The sequence below is a fragment of the Aedes aegypti genome, chromosome 1, assembly GCF_002204515.2.
Source record: "Aedes aegypti strain LVP_AGWG chromosome 1, AaegL5.0 Primary Assembly, whole genome shotgun sequence".
Lineage (NCBI taxonomy): Eukaryota > Metazoa > Arthropoda > Insecta > Diptera > Culicidae > Aedes > Aedes aegypti.
In genome coordinates, this window is record NC_035107.1 from 192,487,460 (window position 1) to 192,511,039 (window position 23,580).

The window sequence follows — 23,580 nt, forward strand, 5'->3', positions numbered from 1 at the left end:
ACATTTCATATTGAAATGCAACAGTCACTGTGCTCTTGTGTTCGCCAAGATAATAACCGTCCTCAAACCACTACAAAGTAGTTATCGCAATCGATATTAGGGTTTCTGAATGACCTGAATGACATCAATGGCATCCGAGAAATGGGAACCGTCCACCAAAAAGTTGATTGCAAACACCGTGTTCACTCTATCACTTATCGGATCGAATTTTTAACCCTATAGCGGTGCCGCCAGATTGGCTCTCGAACCTGGCATGCATGGTAAAAATGTTCGATAAAGTTCGACTGCATTTGTGCTCACATCTAACTTGTCTGGTTTGAGGTCGTACCCAAAAAAAAAAATGCCGAAGAGAAAGTTTAATTGGTCTCTGCGGCGTCCTCTAAGAAGAATAAATCCCAGGAAATAAAAAGTTTTTGCACACCAACTCATTTACATCGCCCATCGTCCATATAAATCAACGTTTTCAAAACTTTCAGCAAACTAGTGAACGAGGTCAGCCAGAACAGTTTTTTCCCTTCGAATCCAATCTATCGGGGCTATAAATTTCAATATTTCAATTTATTCAAAAATGAATGATAAATTCGCCCTATTTTTGCACCCCACCAACGTGTAACCACATCATTTATCAAATTTTCGCACCACATGCTTTTACACGCAGCCGTCCTTATGCTTTTGTCAGCATTCATTAGGGGCAGCAAAAATTATGAAATTACAACCAACACCTCGCGGGTGATCCTTCATGTACACATTAATTAAATTTATCATTTTTGCGAACCTACATCCCATGTGGCTGTGAAGGCACAAAATTCCGCTGTTCATTCCCTGCATATTGTATTGCGAAATCCGCTTCAGGTGACCACTACATTCCACGGTTGGGTCCGGTCATACGCATTGGGGTTTTATTTCAGCGCTCGTATTTAATGAGCGATGATTAATGGAGGCTTACCACATCAGTAGTAAGTAAGTATGCATAACACTGTTCTTTTCATTACCGTAACGAATTTCCCATTCAATATATGCATATATTCTAGAATATTTCAACATGTATTGATAAAATTTTTAGGGGCCCATATAGCCGTAGCGGTAAACGCACAGCTATTCAGCAAGACCAAGCTGAGGGTCGTGGGTTCGAATCCCACCGGTCGAGGATCTTTTCGGGTTGGAAATTTTCTCGACTTCCCAGGGCATAGAGTATCTTCGTATCTGCCACACGATATACGCATGCAAAAATGGTCATTGGCATAGTAAACTCTCAGTTAATAACTGTGGAAGTGCTCATAAGAACACTAAGCTGAGAAGCAGGCTCTGTCCCAGTGGGGACGTAATGCCAGAAAGAAGAAGATGATAAAATTTTAATAACGTTTATGTGGAGCCATTGGAATGATGGTAGAACACGAATTCTTGGAATAATAGTCGAAATGCTTGATATTGACACTACACCTGACACCTCAAACTCCCACCACATAAAATGACGTGAAGTTTCAATGTTTGGATCAATTTATCTCACACTGAAAACTTAAACACACATAGGATTTGTGACCCAATGGCTATTTCTCATGCATACTGAGAGAATGTCACGAGTTCAATCCATCAAATATACTATGATGCTTTCAAGAGCGTTAAGAGGTACCGTCGATGGGGGTGACAATGGGTCTAGGGGGTGAGATTGGGTCAAAACGGAAAATTATGATTTATGTAATATATCATCTAGTAACGCTGATATCGCTAGAAATAATTATTTATATGTTGGGGAACATATTATTACACATAATTCATCACAATATACATTTTTAGAATATAGTAATTTTTGTTTACTATATCAATAAACTTGTATGTTGAAACTAGATAAAATTTACAGCATTAAATTTCTCCTGTGCAAAGTATAACGCATGTACTTTAACCTCTATCGTTGTATTAGTAGAAGGTTGAAAGACTTTTCATTACTTTTCACAGGTATTTTCCGGAATCTAATTGATTTTTCCACAAAAATTTTATTTTTTTCGATACGGTGTCTAAAACATTGAAAATGGGGGTGAGATTGGGTCAAGCAAGAACGATAGTAAATTAAATTGCAAGACCACTTTTTTGACATTTTACGGTGCCGAGTGTTCTCATTCCTCATTAAGATGTGTTTATTCTTTCTAAATACAGCATCTCTGAAACATCAAACAAGTCTACTTGAGGATTCCGTGCATCGAATAACAATGCAACGAATTTTGACTACTTCTCAAACCTGCAACTGTGTTTCGTGCGCAGCAACATCGTAAAGTTTTATCAATTGTTTTTTTTTTTACTAAATTTAATTATTGATTAGTGTTTTCATATTACAGAAACATCTCACGAAAGTACGAATGAGTTGGATCGCTAAAATACCGGTACTATGAAGTCAAAATCCACCTGAAATATATTGATCGAGGAATGTTGCACCGAAATATAACTATTTGCGAGGGTTTAAAATAATCACTGTTTCAGTACACCTCTGGGAAAACTGAATAGGCTTTATGGCAATGGGGATGAGACTATGAAGTTAATTTGAGGGAAACAAACAAGAAAATTTATGTAAATTTGACGATAAATGTTGGGTCTCATATATTTTCTCATAGCTCTTCAAATTTTTGGTATAACCGTTCTTTTAAGTGGGTTTATCATACTTGTGAAACATCTTAGATATCTTTTCGTCTTGTTTGCATCGTATTTTATCATTTTTTTTTTCAGCTGTGAATGGTTTTGCAATCAAATTCTCAAAAATAAGTTATTTCAATAACAGTGACCCAATTTTACCCCCTCTATGGGGTGAGATTGAGTCATTTTTCATTCATTTGTAGTGCCGCTGTGAACAAATATTTTTCTTCAATTTTTCGTACAGTTGTTAATGAAACATCAAAGTACATATACACCAAATTTGAAGTTTATTGGAGCTAAATTGCGATAGTTATACAATAAACAAATCGTACATATGCCTTTTTGACCCATTGTCACCCCCACACGGTGCCCCGACAGACCGTTATTATGTAAAAAAAATGTCCATCAAATCTGAGTACAGGGCTCGATTACTGAGGTCATTATGCACCTCTTGGCCGATTTTGAAAAAAATCCCTAGGCGGAATCTCGAGAAATCTTGGTTTGAAGTTTTTAACTTAAAATTTCAATATAATTTATATGAAAATTACACAATAGCACCGATAAAAACCTAAAAATTGCTCAAAAAGACGGTCAAACTATTTTTAACTAGTATATAATTGTTATAGATGTTATAATTATAAACATTTGCAACTGACTTAACTAACCAGAGTGGTTTGAGTATGTTTATTTGGCTTAAACCAGTAAGCTTAGTTCAATGGAATGAAATCTGAAAAACAAAATTTCTATATACTGTTGATGCTCTGTTCGAAAAAAGTAAAACTTTCAATGGTTAATATTATTTATTTACAGCTTGTTTTTTTGACTTTCACACTAAGTGACCAGCCCACTGAAGTATGCGATAATAATTTTTACTTATAATATTTGCTTCTTTGAACTACTCTTGATGTATTCGTCAAGTTTTCCACCGAGTAATGTCTTTGAACTTTATGTTAAGGTGAAGATGAATCGAAACCAAGCCTCAAATTTTCAAGAGCACTAATCATCCGTTCCAAGAGCAGAGAACCGAACTGCTGAAAACCTAATCGTTTGGTCACTAGGTGGTGATGACCAATCGATTAGGACTACTCGGGGAAGATCATTGTCACATGTCGGAAGTATTCTAAGATTTACAAAGTCTACAACAATTGCAATGTCTAGTACTATCCGAGTTTCAACATCACTAGGACTCCAACTCTCTAGCCCTGCTATCATGCACTTGTTTTTAATTATTATTGAAAACTGATTTTCTTTGCGAAACACTTACAGTTAACTTTCTACGATAAAGGATCTCTATATCGTAAGATAGAAGCATTGCAGTGGTGTTTATTTTGGCGAAATTATTTACGAAAGAGAGAATAGATGGAGTTACATAAGCTTTTATTAAGCAACAGTGTAGAAATGTAATTGCCATTGCAAGCAACGGGTTCCCAAGCTAATAACATAATCCGTAAAAGTTGATAATCGTAGCCAGAACAAATGTTTTTACTGCACGGAAGACATAATTGTCACACGTCCAAGGCTTTTCGACAATTTCAACTACATCCCCATCAAGCACTGCCTCAGCCACAACACAACTGAACCTGCTTTTTTTCTTCATACAGTCATATACGTTTGGGTAGATTAAATAGCATCACAAGCTTGTCTGTCTTCAGGATAGAGAAAGCCCACTCAACCTCGCTGCGATCGATTCCAATAAAGTTAGCGCCTGCAAAGCCTGCAAAAGTATATACAACAGAATGTAATGGTGACTAGTAAATTTCGAAATGCATTTTCATCTAAAATCGCAAACGAAGTTTACACCTCGTATGCAATCTGTACACTTGATTTTATATATCAGCTTAATCAGCTTTCCCAGTTAATGTTGAAATATTTCCTGCCACAGATAGATTTGCGTCACTGAGTCGAACGCGATCTGAAATCAATAAGCAGATGACAATGAATTCTATAGAAACAAAGTACATGGTAGCAAATAAAGTAAGACAAGGTCTAGGACTCCCAGTGATGTTGAAACTTTAGTAGAACTTATTGGGGATTTGTGTGAAGTTGTTGAAGACTATGTTAATCTTGGAACACTTTTGACATGTGTGAATGATGCTCTACGTGTTGTCAAACCCCTGTAGTGGCTAATAATACAGAATACGTTTATTTTAACGTAAAGTACTGAGGACAATACTCGGTGGAAAACTAGACTTATACATCAAGAGTAATACCATATGTATAAAGAAGCTAATATTGTTAAGCAAAATAAATCCGGCAGACTTCAGTGGGCTGGTCACTTAGTATGAAAGTCGAAAAATAGGCTGTGAATAAACAATATTTAGAATTGAATGTTTCGCTTTAATCGAACATAACACCAACATTATATTGAAATTTATTTTTTTAGATTCCATTAAATTGAACTAAACTTACTGGTTTAAGCCACATAAAAACATACTCCAACCACTCTGGTAAGTTAAGTCAGTTGCAAATAAATATAATAATAACATCTATAACATTTATATACTAGTTGAGAACAGTTTGGCCATCTTTTAAAGCGATTTTTTTAGGTTTTATCGGTGCTATTGTATAATTTTCAGATAAATTATATTAAAATTGTAAATAAAAAAACTTCAAATCAAGATTTTTTGAGATTCCGCCTAGGGATTCTTTTAAAAATTGGCCCAGGGGTGCATAATGACCTCAGAAATCGAGCCCTGTACTCAGATTTGATGGACAATTTTTTTACATAATAACGGTCTGTCGGGGCACCGTGCCCCAACGACGGTATTTACAACTTTGTCGAAGGTATCCAACATATCATCTTTTCATACACCTCAATTGTCTCAAAGAGTGGCCAAGTTAAATCTCGAATCTTGAATGTTGGAGTATTCATTCATTTTCTGTGAAAGCTAAGTCAGACCTAAATCTCTTTCGATAAGAGCTGTCTCTAGAGGCAAACTATATTCATATCGTGTTTTATTCTCTCAACTTTTGAATAATCCCTTGATCCCATAAAGCTGCCAAAAAAAAGTATCAATTTGGGTATTCATTTTTGAAACCTGATTTGATTTTCAAACAGCCGTTCAGTAAAGTTTACAGATATGTTTACAATATTCTTGTTATTGCAAGAATTTCATTTTTGTTTTATTTAAATTTACTTATTTGATCAAAAGGATAAAGGGTAAAGGATATTTAATTCATTGATCAAAAGGATAAGTTCTGAAGTAATACTGTAATTTTGATAAATTCCACAGATTCCGGTATTTGTTTAAGGTAAATTTTAAAATTTTACCGCACTGCATAGATAAACGAACTATTCTCCTGTAGAAGTGTCAACTGAATCCGTTATAAAAAAATCCAAAGCTATCAGTACACGGTGTCAAATATCCACTGTGTAAGTAGGGATGAATCGATCCAAGTAAAATTCGATACCTAGGGGGTGCAGACTCGAACATTTAGGTCGTTCAAATTGAACACAATCTTTTCCACGAGTGCTAACCGCTGTTTGTTTGTCTCGCAGGAAACCACATCCAAAGTGCACACTTAAATTACTTCACACAAAGCTTCATCAGTTTATTGTAGGCAATTAATCTAATAAAATGCCTTAATCAGAAAGTTTCTGGCTGTATGTTAGTAAGAAACATATTGTAAAAGACCAATGCATAATTTGGAACATACAATCAATTTCTTTTAAAATTGGCGGTCCTTATGTTACATAAATTATTTAACATTTTTAAGCGTGATGAAATCATGACCATACATTTCTAGCCATACTCAGATCATTTATACGGAAAATTTAGTTTGGCAGCAGCGTGGCTGCTTGTTGATTTCCAATTCGCATCCCCAGTTCGATACTATATATTCGATTCCAAGTAAAATTGGATTCGATACTTTTAAGTGCGATACCGAGTAGGTATTAAATGAAAGTAACGTCTGGTAATGCGAAGAAGATGGAGATCATGAAGAATATATGAACGGTAAATCATGTATTGCATTATTTAGGCACTGTGCTACTAATTAATGATGACCGGTTTAGTAATTATTACAAATTAGCTTCAAAAATATCAAAACTGTAAATTGTATCATCAGAATACCTGTAAAACCTATGAATGCAAGAAGATGCATAAAATTTCAATCTTGTCGCTCCCTTGCGACGCCTCTCCACCTATTAATTTCCGTCCAAATCTTTTATAGACTTCCTTTACCTTTGAGTCACATGACCGCTTAAGTCATAAAAAAAATAATATAAAACAATCACGGTCAATACCTTGTCGCATACATGCATACTTGCGAACGTATTTCATGGATTTGGTGATATTTGCGACGAAATCAAGACCAATCGTGTTCGGTTCGCGTAGTGCGAGAGCGAAAAAAAAACAGAATTGCTTCAAAAGTGTGTAGTCTTTTCTCGCGTAACTTTTCAAGAGGACCCATCTAACATTAAAAAGCTTTCTTTTTTTACTATCGCTTTAGTTTATAACTGGGCCACATTAACCAAATATCTTGTTCTTCCCTTACCAATCAACACTCTTCCCGTGGTGATTGTGGAAATGCAGATGTATTCCCGGTCTCTAAAAGCAACGATTATACACACTAACATTCCTTCACCATACCAACTAAGTGTATGGACTTGACCGGCAACGTTATTGATCAATAATATGGATGCTGCTAAAATGTGCACTTCGAGAGTGATCCGAAAGTCACATCCCTTATTCGGAGTAGCAACCATTGACATATACAGTCTATGCTATGCTACTTTGCTTTGATTTTTTTGTCATCAAAAAGTTTATTTTTAAATATAGATTTTAAAAATATCTACAAGAAAAAAAGTTTGTTCGGAAACTCCATGAAAAGCCAACCTTCTCATTGTTGAATTTCCATACATAACTATCTCGCTTCTCTATTTTTCGCAAAATAGAAACAGTGCAAAATAGTGTGACAGCTATACAATCCAATGGGCTAGTTTTGAACAAAATACCAAGCACCCCCATTAATTTGAACGTTACCTCACGCAAACCGTCAACTACCGCCGTGTTTCTAGTTACCTTTTTTGGCAGTTTTGTTTTAATTCTCAGTTCCATTTTTCGAAGTTCCATTTCGCTTCACTCCGATCCATGAGCTAACTGACGTTTAAACCATCTTAAAGAACATTGAATTATTATTGAATCATTATTGAACAATTCGCATATAGAGTAAGATGGGGCAAAAGTTCGACCTTTGTGGTATAATCAAAGTTTCCAGAAAAACAATAGCAATTGAAACAAAACAAATACCGTATAGTTAACCTTCAACATGCTAGCTATAATTTTACTGAACTAACTTTTGCCAAAATATTTACTCATTTTTAGTAATAACAGTTTCAAAATTGAAATAAAACACAAAATATAGATACTTTTATGATAGGCATACTTTATACCAGCCGTAAACTTATGTTTGCCGAAGAATACACACTAAATTTTTTATCAAAAATTGCCCAATACAGAGTTAATTGTAATATACCCAAAAATAGCAATTTTCATATGAGTGTACAGATGTTGTAATTTAAATTGAACATCCCTAGTTTATAGGGCCCAGATAGCCGTAGCGGTAAACGCGCAGCTATTCAGCAAGACCAAGCTGAGGGTCGTGGGTTCGAATCCCACCGGTCGAGGATCTTTCCGGGTTGGAAATTTTCTCGACATCCCAGGGCATAGAGTATCTTCGTACCTGCCACACGATATACACATGCAAAAATGGTCAATTGGCAGATTAGTGTTCTTATGAGCACTTCCACAGTTATTAACTGAGAGCTTTCTTTGCCGATTGACCATTTTTGCATGTGTATATCCTTTTTTCAGGTACGACGATACTCTATGCCCTGGGAATCGAGAAATCCTTTACGAAAAGATCCTCGACCAGCGAATTGAAATTTTAAAAAGCCCAAATCAAAGTTTTCAACTTAAACAGATGTTTGGTTTTCCAAATTTGTGCTCTTGAAAATTTGAAGTTTGGCTTCGATACATCTCCACCTTAATGCAACTTTTCTACAAATACAATGGTATTTTAGGTTATACTTCAAATAGCTTATTTTTTATGCATATATAAATCAAAGCGACGTGACACATATCAATATGTATGTCTTAAATTTATCTCTTTTGGTTTTTTTTTTTTTTTTGACTTTATTAACGAGATTTTTAGCCCTGGGCTAGTTCATCTCGGGACCAACGGCTTTACTTCCCTTCCGAAGGAAGTCGTCACTATAACTTTTTACGTCATAAGTGACTATGTCGGGGATGGGATTCGATCCCAGGCCCTCGGCGTGAGAGGCGAGTGTTCTAACCACTACACCAGGTCCGTCCCCTTTATCTCTTTTGGTGTTTTGACATAACTTTTATCATATTTCATGCACAAAGTTCCCAACGGCAAATCTGCAAGTTGATTTTTATACAGATTTTCAAAATTATTCATGATTTTCATCAAGAAAATAGAAATAAATCTAAGAATAATGCGAATGATGTAATTTTCTAATATTCAGTACCAAACGTGTATTGAATTGATTGAGGTATAAAAAAAATAAATGTTAGTGAACAAATATCTGTTCACTTTTGCCTTTTCACGTGTTTTCAATGACAAACGGCAAGAAATATCAAACAATTGAGAACTAAATTGCTGTTGCAATATACCCCACAATGGTAGTCAGAAACCTTTTTGAATTTTTATGATGTTTAAGCATCATATTATCAAAACTTTTATATTGTCAATTTGTACAATACAAAGTACTGTAACTGATAGCAAATGCCTCGAATAACATATTTCTACCGTTTTTGTGGTTCGAGGATCGTTTTCAGCATTAATTTTATACAATCCAACGTGTAATATGATTTTCACCGCCAGCAAATCAACCAAAAAAGAAATAATTCCCGAATTCCCGCTGAAATATTCTGGTTTATACCTAAGGTCAATAAATGGGGTAATAAATTATAATACTGTAACTCAATGCTGAAGTGGTGCAAGTTACCCCGGCAGACGGTATCAGAAAAATCAATATTGGTTCAATTGAACACCTAGTCTGTGTACTATGGCAAAGAATTTATTTAAATTTCTCAAAAGCTCAGCCAATAAGGGGCAGAAGGGTGCTAAAACCATTAGACGCGTTTTTCTCGGTTGCATATTTTAAAACATGGGAAAATTATGAGTTTAACGGCAGTTTACGTATTCGAACCATCTGAGCAGAGTCTGAATAATCTTAATAAAAAAGTAACTCGCGAGGAACTGACACTTAAGACTACAAATGGTAGTCGGAATATGCGTACCTGTCAAAATATAAGCAGTAGGATCCTACAATATTGTTTTTCTACCTTTATTAACGAGATTTTTAGCACTAGGCTAGTTCATCTCGGGACCAACGGCTTTACTTCCCCCGAAGGAAGTCGTCACTATGACCTTTTTTTGTCATAAGCGACTATCTCGGGGATGGGATTCGATCCAAGGTCCTCGGCGTGAGAAGGATTCTACAATCTATCTATCTATACAAATAAAAATGGAATGTTTGAATGTAACGAAATGGCTCGAGAACAGTCCAATTGATTTACGTGATTTCTTCGCAGCTGCGTTCCTCAAGGGTTGCGACGTGTTTATGTGGAATGATATTTGTGAAAAACTCACCGAGCAAGTAGAAAAAAACGGGAATAGAAATTAGACGTTTTGTGTAAGAATTTTCCATGGCCTACTCCAAAGCATACAGGGCAATACGAAGTATGCCGAGACAACTAGTATTTAATAAAATCTTGTTTTCATAAAAATATAACAATTGAGCGTGTTTTGTAACACTGAGAAGTTCATATTTGCTATTTAGGCAGGGACACGAATCAAAGGATGTTACAAAATCTAGAAAACCGGAAAAAACGTTTCTTAGTAGACTGGCCATAAGCTAATCGGATAAAAACGGGACAAATAAAGGGCAATAGAGAAAGAATCTTATAAAAGAAATATTAAAAAACTTAAAACCCTCTAATATATGTAAAAAATGTCTGAAACATATCGATCTTGAAAGTTTAAATGGTATGGTACTCAATTCAGTTATCATTTACTTAAAAGTATTCCACTGATCAGCACAAACATGTATTATCTTAAAAGTTAGTAACAATTTATACTGCAATACAATTTGATTCCGAGTTAGTAGAATTTGCCCTAAGGGAAAGTAAGGCGAAAATGTTTTGATTATGATGATCTAATTATTAAACGTCAATTTTTCTTAAACTTAATGTTTCTTAATACACTCTGTTCTAAAAATAATCTAATCAATTGCATATCAATATTCAATTTATAATTATCGTTCAATATTATTTACAATATTTGTTAGATAATGTACCTATAGGGTAAAGAAGATTGATTCGAGATATATATTTTATACAAATAACTTCATCCGTTTTTTCTCAATATTAACTATTTTAGGTATGACCTCAAATTTTGATCTACAATATAAATAAGCGCTTTAAGAGATTGTTCGGCTTAAAAATAAAATTTTGCGAAAAAATAAGGATAATAAAAACAAGGTCCACTGCCAAACTCATCTCCAAACTAGGTTTTCCCATGGTTAGTCTCAATTTAAGACTATACTTTGGACAATGTTGCTGTTCATATAAAATTTTAACAATAATAGGAAAACATGTTTTATTGGCCTTGGATTCTTTAAACTATTATATTCTTATATCCCTTTCGGGGCGGACCATATTTGAGTGATTATTTCAAAATTTACCTTATAAACTCATCATCTCGTAGAACAAAACATTCTTTATTCTGGCTATTCTATCATTCCATGAACTTTTTAGGGTCAAGTTCAGACCAGCACAATTGTGCTGGTCCGTCCCCAAGGCAGTCAATGTTCGAAAAAAAAAATTTCTTTAATTTTTTTAGAAAATTGTTTCAGTCATGCCATTTCAAAAAATTTTGGATCCGTATTTTTTTTTATTTCGTCATTAGGGTGCTCTTTCGTGAGATAGTGTGACCCAAAAATTCAGAAATAATTTTGTTTTTTTTAATGTACATTGAAAATAAAAAAATAATATACTTTAATTAATATGATTTTTTTTATAAATGGAACGAAAACAATGTACGAGAGATAAAAATACTTCATATTCTCTCTAAGATTCAAAGCATCACGTGACGATGACGTTTATCGAGATTATTCAAGAACTAGTCAACGTCATATAAAAATGGGTAAACATACATGTGTGAATAACTTGAAAACTAATTGTCTCAATCAAAACGTCTTGGTTTTGCTATGTTTGTTTATATCCTCCTAAATTATATGGGATTTTTTCTCAAAAATAATTATGAGATAAAAATTAAAACTGAAAATAATAATAAACCTTCAAATTGTTTAGTGGAATACCTATAAATAAATGAAAACTATATCATTTTATTCCACTACAGTTTGTATCCTTTGACAGTTACGCATAATTCGTAACTATAAGGCCGTTGTCAGAGTCTTGTACTAGAATAAAAATTAAGTTATTTTTTAGAGACTCCCTCCAACCTCTTTCACTCACTTTACCTAACATATACACTATCACTTTTGAAATCACATAGCCTTCCTTCAAATGATGCTTGAACGATGTTTTTGTAAAGGTTGGTAACATGGAACTGATTTATTTCAAATAACTGGAATCATTCATTTTATTCCTAGAGCTAAAATGGAAACGTCAAAATATTCAGTCTGCGTAAGCAGCTTCCCTAAAAATTCATGTAAATTTACGTCATATGTGCCTGACAGCTTGGACGTCAATTAACAAGAATGGTGCATTTTTAAGTGCAAGTAATTACCATCAAACTTCTCTTCTTCTTTCTGACGCTAAAGAAGCCTGCTTCTCAACTTCTCATGAGCATTTCCACTGATATTAAATAACAGCTCTCTTTGTCAATCGACCAATTTTGCATGTGTATATCGTACATGTGTATAGGTACGATCATACTCTACGCTCAGGGAAGTCGAGAAAAATGTAAAGCTCGACCATAGTCGTAAGTTTTGTTTTCCCTTTCATTTCGGTTACATTGACATTTTTAGCTGTCAATCCTACCGTTCCCTGGAAAGCATTATGTACGATTATGGCCTTTATAGGGAGCACTACACGAATCAACGGACTAGCATGCAACGCCAAATGGCACAGTCGTAATAATGACGAAAAAATCCTGCAGCGGGAATTGAACCTACGCTTCTTGGATCGATACAGCTAGTTACTTTGCAACACTATATGTACGGAAATAAAGTACAGATTTTTATTTTTAATATATCAGCATATCTTAGTCTCAAAATTCAAGATTTGGACAATATATTTTTTTAAGGTAAAAGGAACGAAACGATATTATTTATATGAGCGGATAGACTCCAGAAATTCATACATTGCTTAATAGTTTAGTAGAGTATTTCAAACGCATTTCGTAGACCATAAACAACATATTTCCGAGTAATACCAGCAGGGGCCTTCCTTAGCCGAGTGGTTAGAGTCCACGACTACAAAGCCCTTTCCAGACTTCCCTGGGCATAGAGTTTCATCGTACTTGCCACATAAATTACGACTGTGAAAATGGCAACTTTGGCAATGCAAGCTCTTAGGTAATAACTATGGAAGTGCTCATTGAACACTAAGCTGAGAAGCAGGCTCTGTCCCAGTGAGGATGTAATGCCAATAATAAGAAGAAGAAGACCAGCATGGGCTGCATACATCAATAGTATGCCATTTAAAGGACTCTGTGGTTCGGAAGCAAATAGTAAGTACCTAAAGGTTTTCAGCTTCAGTTGTCAAACTTCATAAATATTATGGCAGATATTGAACCGGCAAACATTGTAGAGCACCAAAATGGATTATCACGTCAACATTGTATTGAAAGATTATCAAAGCAAGGGGAAATTCAAAAATTACGTCCATTGTTTTTAAGTCAATCTAAATCCTCCCCATGTCTACTATCACGCTTTTTCCCACATGCACTGTCGCACTTTCATACACCTCCACTCCCCTAAATGATTGACGTAATTTTTGAACGTTCCCCTAAACTTTTACTGTTTCTTAAACTTTGCTATAGTAGATTTAAAACATTAAATGTGATTTCCAATCTATTTCAAATATGGACGTATAAAAAATAATAGTTTTTAAACCAAAGCTAAGAGTTCCTGTTACATAGTTTTCGAACGGTACATCATCCTTATGATTCGTATGAAATCACTCATTCATGTTTTAATGTAATATGCACTATTGTGGACATTAGAACCAGATTCAGCCACTTAATTTGATCAAAATACTGAAAATGAAAATACTGAAAATGAAAATTGAAAATTCAAAGAATGACTCTTTCACTCTCGATTCGTACCTGTACATACCTAGAAAAAATGAATAGTTGAAAAGTTGCGACGGATAAAACTTTTTCAAGTCTTACGGTGTTTGTTTACATTTTGTTTACCCTGAGCTGGTGTTTACTAAACACGATATAAACAAAATCTGTTATGCTTAATTACAAGTAGCAATGATCATTCAATAATCGAAATCAAAAAAGTTTAGTAAAACAATGATTTATTGGCTCAAAGAATCATTCAATGTCATGGGTGCCGAACAGCACAATTGTGCTGGTTTGTCCCGAAAGGGATATAGACAAAAATAACTATGTGAGATCAAACCATGCTTGGAAAATCGACCAAAATTTTGCATATTTATAAGCATAAAACACAAAAAAAAATTAGAAACGTATGCTGTCTACAAATTTAGTCTTACTTTGAATAAGCAACTTATAACTACTAAAAATATATAATAAAGGCTGAATTGCTATTGAAACGAACAGTTATTGCCTTTCTCGATGCGTGGGAAATTACTTAAATGAAATGGTCGGCATTGAGTCAGAGGGGACCAAGTACAAAACTTGGGAAAATTGGGTTTTTGTCTCATTAGATGCGAAATTACCTTGCCTCCGTTACACTTTGAAGAGATTTGATGAATGCTGAAAACTGCGAGAGATATTTAATAAATTTACTTTGGATGATCAACAAAAATCGATAAAAGTGTGCAGTCAGAGTGGACCAAGTGCCATAACAGCGAGAATGATCAGCACGCTGAGGAATGCGAGGAAATGAAAAGCATTTCAAGAGATTTGTCAGATTTTTCGACATCGAATGATTCTTCTACTTATCCTTCAATAGGAAATTTTGAATATTACTTAATTCGATGCATTTGATATTGATTTTTAAACATTTACCATATTCAGATGGGTGGGTGGTACGCCGTCCCTTATTTTTCGAAAATACGAAATGTTATAAGTTCGTCATTGTAAAGTGCTCGTTTTGGTAAGAAAAAAATCAGGTAAAAATTTGAAGTCCGTAGAGTAAAGTGGGGCAAAAGTTCTACCTTAGTGGTATAATCAAAGTTTCCAGGAAAACAATAGCAGATGAAACAAAACAAATACCATACATTGAATCTTCAACGTATTGGCTATAATTTTGCTGAACAAACTTGTGTCAAAATATTTACCCATTTTTAGTTATAACAGTTTCAAAATTAATTGTCTTATTCGAACTTTTGCCCCATCGGTGGGGCAAGAGTTCGAATCTAGTGTGGAGCAAAAGTTCGCTGGCTAAAACACAAAATATCGATCTTTTTATGATAGGTATACTTTACACCAGCCGTAAACTTAAGTTTGACGAAAAATACACACGAAATTTTCATCAAAAAATTTCCCAAAACTGGGTTTATTGTAATATACTCAAAAAAAGCAGTTTTTCACAAAACTATGTGGAAATGAAAAATTTTGGTGACAATTTTCACACGATCAGACAAGTTTAACTGAATTTGAAGATAATATGTGGATTTTAGGCAATTTGCAAATTTTTTCGTGATTTTAAACATGGGTCGAACTTTTGCCCCGCTGATTCGAACTTTTGCCCCACTATGGACCAAAAATTGTTTTCAAGCATCTATGCAAAAACTTATCCACCTCAAAGCAACCTTATAATAAGCCTAGTAACGCCCTTACATAAAATATTGAAAAATATTTTATCTTCAATTGGTTCCATGCAACGAAAGTTTGACCAAAAATTACAATATTCACGTCGAAAAACAACAAATAGCCATAACTTTTCCAAATCTCAATCGATTTTTATGATATTTGGATTGAAAGTCTCTTACTTGAGTAGCATTTGAACCACCATGACATTTATAAGATTTGTTTTGAATTGAGCTGGAAATCTTTAAAAGAAACTCTTACCCCACTCGAACTTTTGCCCCACTTTACTCCACCTGGATGCCAAGTGGTCCCCCAACGACCCTAACGGTATTAGGTGTAAATGACCCCCGTGCGCCAAATTGAGCTCGCTGCTCTAGTGTACGCAACATGAGTACGAAAATCCAAAAGTAACAATTCGCATAGAATTTTAAGAAAAATAATATTTTATACTGTGGATATCTTCATAACACTGCACGCTGACATAAGATTCAGAACTACAAAAAGATCGTTCAAATATCTCGTAACGCAACAGGGGGAGGGAGGGGGTCTTCCGTAAAGTTACGGTCCATAAAACATTTTTTTTTTTTTCATACAAAAGCTGTTACGTGGAGGAGGGAGGGGGTCTGAAATTGGCAATTTTTATGTTACGTAATATTTGAATCATCCCAAAGAAAATAAACTTCTATGTTGATTATGAACGCGCGCAGGACAATTTGTTTTTGATGGCTTTTCGTACACATGCCGCGTGCACTAGAGCAGCGAGCTCGATTTTGCGCACGGGGTCATCTACGCCTAATACCCTCAGAGCCGTTGGGGGACCACTTTGCGTCCACGTACGGACTTCAAATTTTTACCTGATTTTTTTATTGATTTTTTTCTTCTTTGGATAATGATTTTTCTTGATTATCACTTCACATTATATTATTTGAAAGTACAGTATGGCCCACAAAAAATGCGAAAATTGTTTGAACGTGAATATAACATCCACAAGCGATATTTTTACTGTTTTTACTAGCGAATGTAATTTCTGATTATTGTAGTATTATCTTACATAACTTCGCTATCCAGGACAATTTTTGTCATATTTTTCTTACTGCCCTAAATAATGTAGTGAAGCAAAGAAGCTCAAAGATTTTGTCCGCCCAAAGCAAGAAACAGCATAAAAAACCACACTTTATTGTTGAAAATTTTAGTTTGTTTGGTATCAGAGGATGGAGTAGTTCTTAGAGAACGTGTTTTTAATGATCACAATAAAATATTTTGCTAGGGTCATAGTTTTTAGGGCATTTGCGTGTTATAGATTTGATATGCCTTTATTTTTTGTTAAACTTGAATGAAAAATATATACGGAGGCCTATAACAGATTTTTGAGGATGAAATTTGTTCCTTCGGTTAGAGACAACTTATATCAATACTAGCTCATAGGTTTTGAGCAAAACGGAGCCGCTTATCACATTTATATGAAGGTTCAATCAAAGCTCTCAAAAATGAGCCGTTTTTTCGAAAATATGTTTAAATCTCCAATGACCCAGGTATGAACCAATTGTATCATTTGATATGGGCGTATGCTGAGACAAGGCCTGTGAAGAAGCTGACGTCATCAATGATGTTATAGAAGCTTTCATCACACAGATATAAGACTCGACGTCCGCATGATAAAATTTGATGGTATGTTTCCAATTCCTCTCTGGTAAGGTGAAAGTAACAGATAAAATTCATGTTCAAAGCGAAAAACTGAGTCTAAATAGGTTATACAATACAAGTAATGAATAATATTTATGTTTTATTCACATTTTCTATGTAAAAACTACCATAAAACATGATATGACGATTTTCGCATTTTTTTTATGGGCCATACTGTAACACAAAGATGTGCAGAAATATTAAACCAAAATTTAAACGAGTTCAAAAATTACAGAGCGTTAGACTTTAAACCCATTTTTCTCAAAATATCAAAAATGTCACTTGGTCCACTTTGACTTAACGCCGACCAGATGGTCAAGAAAATCATGTTGCTTTGATTGCAGTACGCAATTTATAAGAAACGTCATTTCAAATGAAGCTCTCTGTGGAAAATTTCGTGACCCGTTCGGTCAAGAAATTAACTTACTTTTCTTGGGCAAAACAGCAAACATAGTCTAAGACATAAAACTGTGAGAATAAATATAAACTGTTTATAACACTGTTGTTTTTCGTTTTGACTTTTGTTTAACATGCAGTCATATCTTAACATTCGTATCATATCTTCAATTCAAAAAACGGGACAATTTTAGCCGTTTCAATAAAACGACGGGACAGCTAGTCAAGGTGATAAAAACGGTTCTGTCCGTAAAATACGGGACGTATGGTCAGCTTATTTCTTAGACTTAAAGTTGAAGGTTTTATTCTTCAAGTAGTCATGGAAACATAAGAGTTAGTGGTTGAAAACGTTTTGGAAATCATAACTTTTTTGGTGTATTCAGATTCTATGCGGAATAGTTACCAAACCATACAGTCCAAATTGCATAGGTATTTCAAAATATTCGAATGCAAAACTGCAAATTTTTGTCGCACTGCGTTACTTTTTCTTCAATTTTCCACACACAATTATCAGTCAATCTAATTTATAACATTATGTTGCATTGAAATTTTTTTCACTATTTTAACAACACTGGAAATTAGCATTAAGATTGAGTAGTCACAGTAAAACTCGCTACAAAGTCTTCAAAAGTGCGTAAACTACTTCGAAATCAAAAGGAACTCGTCAACGTCAACCGTTTTTCGCCCGGTAGCTTACAACTACTCAGATTCAGCAATCCAAAATTTATCAGAGACACATAATTTGATTTCAAGAGAAGAAGACACGCAAAAATGTCATTTTTGTTTCGCTGTGTAATCGATATGTTGACATCTTGTGTCGACATGTTATCGAACGAAAAGAAAGCGAGTATCCGCAACATTCGTCCTCAATATTTTGTTATCTCTATTGTAAGATCCCATCATCAAACTTTCATGAAGTAAAAATTTGCTGTTTATTTAGCAACAAAACGAGTTCATTAAGCAACTGTTCCATTGAATTTGTCCCCATGCGCGTTAGATGCGTTCAATTGCAGAAAAGTAGTCCATATATGTATGTACCAGGATCAAATAGCAAAACCACGACATATAAGAGAGAGAGAGAGCAACTGCTTGTCAATATAAATTTCCGGCACCATTTCACACCAAGCGAATGAGATTAATTTGGCCGACTCGGTGGACCAATAAGAGTCTAATAGCTTTTGGATCGGTGCGAAACGAAGGCTGCAGAAGTTGTGCCTATGATGTTTGCGTAACATCGTTGGTTGGCGTTAGTTGTTCGATGCGATTCGATTAGCGTTAATTGAAGCCAAACAATGCCACCTACTACCCCATAACATCGGCGACCATCAATGCTTTCGACCCGTATCGTGAGGCCTAGTGATCTCGCATTCCAAAACAACCCAATTTTCCAACGCACAGTAGCGTATGACAATACAAAACCTAACAAAAATTAAGTTCTGTTAATTGCTTGCTAATATTTCTATAGATTTTATATTAGTGAATGATGTGTTGGGGATACCAGCTTAATTGATTTTGTTTCAGATTTATGATGCTTCACAATTGTGAAAAAAACATTCAGGTTTCCTTTTGCGTCAATTGGTCCTTGTGAATTGGAAGTCGTGAAATCGATTCTCACCGGAAAACGTAGAAATTTTTCGTAAATTTTACTTAAATTTACCATTTAATCGAACTCCGAAATGGTTATGTTTACTAGGTATTTGTGTTTTCAACTAATCTGACGCTTTCCCTATATGAAGAAAACATCAATTATGTGTTCGATCATCATATTTTTCCAAATTTAACGAGTATCGAATTGCGAGAGAAAGATTGCTTCGATCATCATCCGTAATTAAACCCGGTAAATTGTTTTCAATAGACTTGAAACTCTTTGGGGTTTTGTGCGACCATTATATGAAAACGCTCCACTGTGCATAGATTCAGGGCCCGTTAAAGGACATCTCAACACAGATAGACGCAGTCCTTCTGAAGTATGACCAAGTTTAATCGAGGACACGGGAGAACACGTATCTGGAAAAACGTCCCATCGCTCAGCTGTTAATGGACCGAAACTGGAAGCGATTCCGAGAGTATCATTCTTCATCTACGCTCGACCAGCAATGGGAATGCAAAAAAACTGAAATCCCACTGAAGAAAATCGCTTCCTTAGCATTTTCTCGTGTCACAATTATAAGGACAGCCGAAATGAAAAAAAAAAAACGTAATACGCCACTCAACACGGAAGCACTCTAAGGGTCGCCCAAGGTGGGAAAGCAAATCATAAAAGTGTCAGAAAAACATTCGTTTCGTTTTGTTCGCTGACCAACCACTATTCGCAGGGTGCTAAGCAAGGTGTTGAACAATGAGAAAGGGAAAAGGAGTACATTTTACAATTATTGCCATTGTGAATAGATGACAGATGATTTTTTTTATTATATGAATGCTATTTTTATGACGAGATTGTACTTTCCCAGGATATTCGGATACATTAAGATCTGACGACAATGTATTATCCCTTATCATCAACTGTTTTCGTAATTTGAAATCAAAGATAGAATATAGAAGATAGAAGATAGAAGATAGAAGATAGAAGATAGAAGATAGAAGATAGAAGATAGAAGATAGAAGATAGAAGATAGAAGATAGAAGATAGAAGATAGAAGATAGAAGATAGAAGATAGAAGATAGAAGATAGAAGATAGAAGATAGAAGATAGAAGATAGAAGATAGAAGATAGAAGATAGAAGATAGAAAATAGAAGATAGAAGATAGAAGATAGAAGATAGTAGATAGAAGATAGAAGATAGAAGATAGAAGATAGAAGATAGAAGATAGAAGATAGAAGATAGAAGATAGAAGATAGAAGATAGAAGATAGAAGATAAAAGATAGATACCTTTAATGATCTGCCATGTATTTAATCCCGCAGGGATATAAAATGTTTTTACCATGGCTTTTTACAACAAAATATCATAAGACTTTCTCATTTCCTGTTCTTGTTACCATCTTTGTTGACGTCGATTCCACCTTCCAATTCAGGCAGATTCATTTCAAGGTAATTTGCACTTCTAAGATGGTGTTGTTGGCTGAAGCTAAGTAAAAGCGTGCTGGAAAACCACTAGAACCCACAAGACCATCCACAACAGCCACAACTTCTTCCTTTCTATCGAGCGAAAAACGGTAGACACTAGGAGCCAACTTGACTTTAATTTATATAAGCGTCAATAAGCTTCACTCGATTGGCACGTCATTAATCGAGACCATTGGCGTAGACAGCATTCTGGGCGATCAATAACACAATAAATGTTGTTGACTGTCAAACTTATACTTGGGAAAAAATGATCTCTTTAATGAATTAGGAAATGAATAGATGAATAACATGTCAATCTGATATTTTTTATTCGAACCAATAAAACACAGCCCCTCCGCCATTCACTGCTATATTCATGGACAATTCCCCGTCTAAAAGAAGCAATATCGGAAGCGACCACGCAAGGTGTAGGGGAAGACGGGATAAGGCGGAGCACTTCCAGTCTGTTACGAAAACGTCGTTTTTTTAGTTTGTATAGTATCCTGCTTAACAATGTAATATGTTTGTCATTCCGAAGCATTTCTGATGATGTTAATTAACAATTTATTATTAACAAATGACAAGCACATAGTTTTTGTACATTGATATTGAAATCCTTCTAATTTTGGCAATTATTAACTCACACGGGGCTGTCTCACCCCGTGTTCCCCTACGCCGGAGCTTAAACTCAATTTGATGGTCTAGTAAGAGATCGTGGTCTATTGGCCGGATGGCACCGCATGACAGCAGCCATTACCTCGCACACCACGGGAAGCTCCCCGAAACGAATTTGAAAAGAAAAGAGGCACGACTTGAAGTAGGTAATTTGCAATTCCGATTCGTTCCAGCTGCCAGACGCATGCCAGCCGGCCATCTGTCCGTTAGGATTTGCTGATTTTCAATTTTCGTTTGCTCTCGAGTTCGGTTGGTAGGTATTTTCTTTTCGTTCTATGAACGGGAAAATGGTGGAAAGCGATCTCTCCAAAGGTTATGAGTTTTGGTACGGCGAAACCATTCGTGGGAAACCACGTGAATGTTTGAACACGCGAGACCGATGGCACATCGAAATGCAAAGCGATGAGCAATCGTTTACTTCAGTTCAAAGAATTTATCGAACAAATGGATTGGAAAAATTCCTGATTGCTAGTCGAGCGACTCCGAGATTGCGTACATGATGATGCATATATTACCATGGTATTAATAATGAGATTAACTTGGATTATTGCGCTGTTCGTTATATTTCCATCAAAGTTTGAATATATTTCACTGAAACAATTCAATTTAATGGCTTATCCTTTCTTATGGTAGGGACTAGGTAAAGGGTAAAATTTAGAACTAAGGATCGTTTTCAAAAACAAAAGTTTAAAACTTCACAGAAACCATTGTGCATTCTGATTTCAGTTCTGTTACTCTAAAATGAAAGGATATGTCTTGTTCCACGAACCCTCTGGAAACTCAAAATTTGGTCACTGTGGGCACCTAGAACCTTGTTCATTTGAAATAGTCCCAACTTTTTGCAATTTCTCATCATAGTAGGCTGTTTTTCATCACGCCAATCTGTCATAAAACAGCCTACTTTCATGCACTGAATAATGCAGTGTCGTAATAGTCATTAGGCAACTGAAATCAGTTGCGCAATGGGTATTACGCAACGCATTTTCATTTGGCAACTGTCCAAACGTGATTTCTGATACTCTCAAGTAGTCTTCATCAAGATGGCAAACAAAAATGTTATTCGTAACTCGTTGCAGAACTCGATTTATACAGCACACGTTGTAATTAGCCACTCGGCAAGCCTCGTTGGATAAATGTATGACTCGTGCTGTAAAAATCATCATTCTGCAACTTGGTGCGTAAACTACTATTCACTATAGCAACAAGCACACTTTAACTTTGAACTCTCGATTTATGCACTTTGAGAATGGTTAACTAACACCGAGCTGCATTCATCAAATATTTGTGTAAATTCAATTGTTCTGGTCAATCACGGAGTAGCATCTACGAATTGTACAGTCATCTATGCTCATGTTCATGAAACAAACATACAGTTTTATTAAAAAGAATATAAATTGACTTCCAACGACACTTTTCTTCTCAATCATATCCATTCGTCTTAACAAATGCAGTCTTGATGATTGGTCATTCAGTTGTACATTTCGAGCAAAATCAAATGAAGGGAGAAAAAACAATCGCAAACTCCAATTGCAAACATGTTTGCTGTATGTTTTCTTTTTCGAAGAAGAAATTCCCACAAAAAGCAAGAAAAACATTTTCATTAATTTATCCATTGTTGTACAACTCAGGCAACGCGCCCACGTATCACTATAGCACAAATATCCTTCAAATCCACCCACCCCTTCCAACGCCATCTTTCCATCACTTTGCTGATATTTTTTTCCATTCTTGATTCTCGTTTTTTTTTTGCCTGCAGGATGATAAAAGCAATCAGCAGCAGCAGTTGGACTCGATTCAGAAGCAGCAACAGCAACAACTACAGCAGCAACAACAGCAACAGCAGCAGATTCCCGAGAAGAAGAAATGGATCCACGACCCTTCCAGTGAGTAGAATAATTGCTTTTTTTAACTTTAGTGCTAGATAGATATGAACAACTACCGAAAAGCTAAACACTACATATACTTTGCAATTGGATTAAATGGACACATTGATGTGAAGTTTGCGAAAAAGTTACACGTCTTCTCGGTGAGAATCGAACTCACGACTCACTGTTTCACGTTACCAATACACCACGAGAGGACTCATGGACACAGATGTTAACCTGAATTCGATTTCAGCTCAATAATCACGTGTTCTCAGATGGGGCCCAGATAGCCGTAGCGGTAAACGCGCAACTATTCAGCAAGACCAAGCTGAGGGTCGTGGGTTCGAAT

The 23,580-nt window shown here is 35.3% G+C and overlaps 1 protein-coding gene across 2 annotated transcripts in view; it reads left to right on the forward strand.

Annotated features, from left to right (window-relative positions):
- The window catches only part of LOC5577698 (proteoglycan Cow), a 578,074-nt gene that overhangs the window by 312,753 nt on the left and 241,741 nt on the right, over positions 1-23,580 (forward strand). For both annotated transcript variants that reach the window (XM_021855938.1, XM_021855948.1), the window contains exon 2: positions 23,123-23,249. In XM_021855938.1, the coding sequence (XP_021711630.1) occupies positions 23,123-23,249 (127 nt within the window). The remainder of the gene's footprint in view (positions 1-23,122; positions 23,250-23,580) is intronic.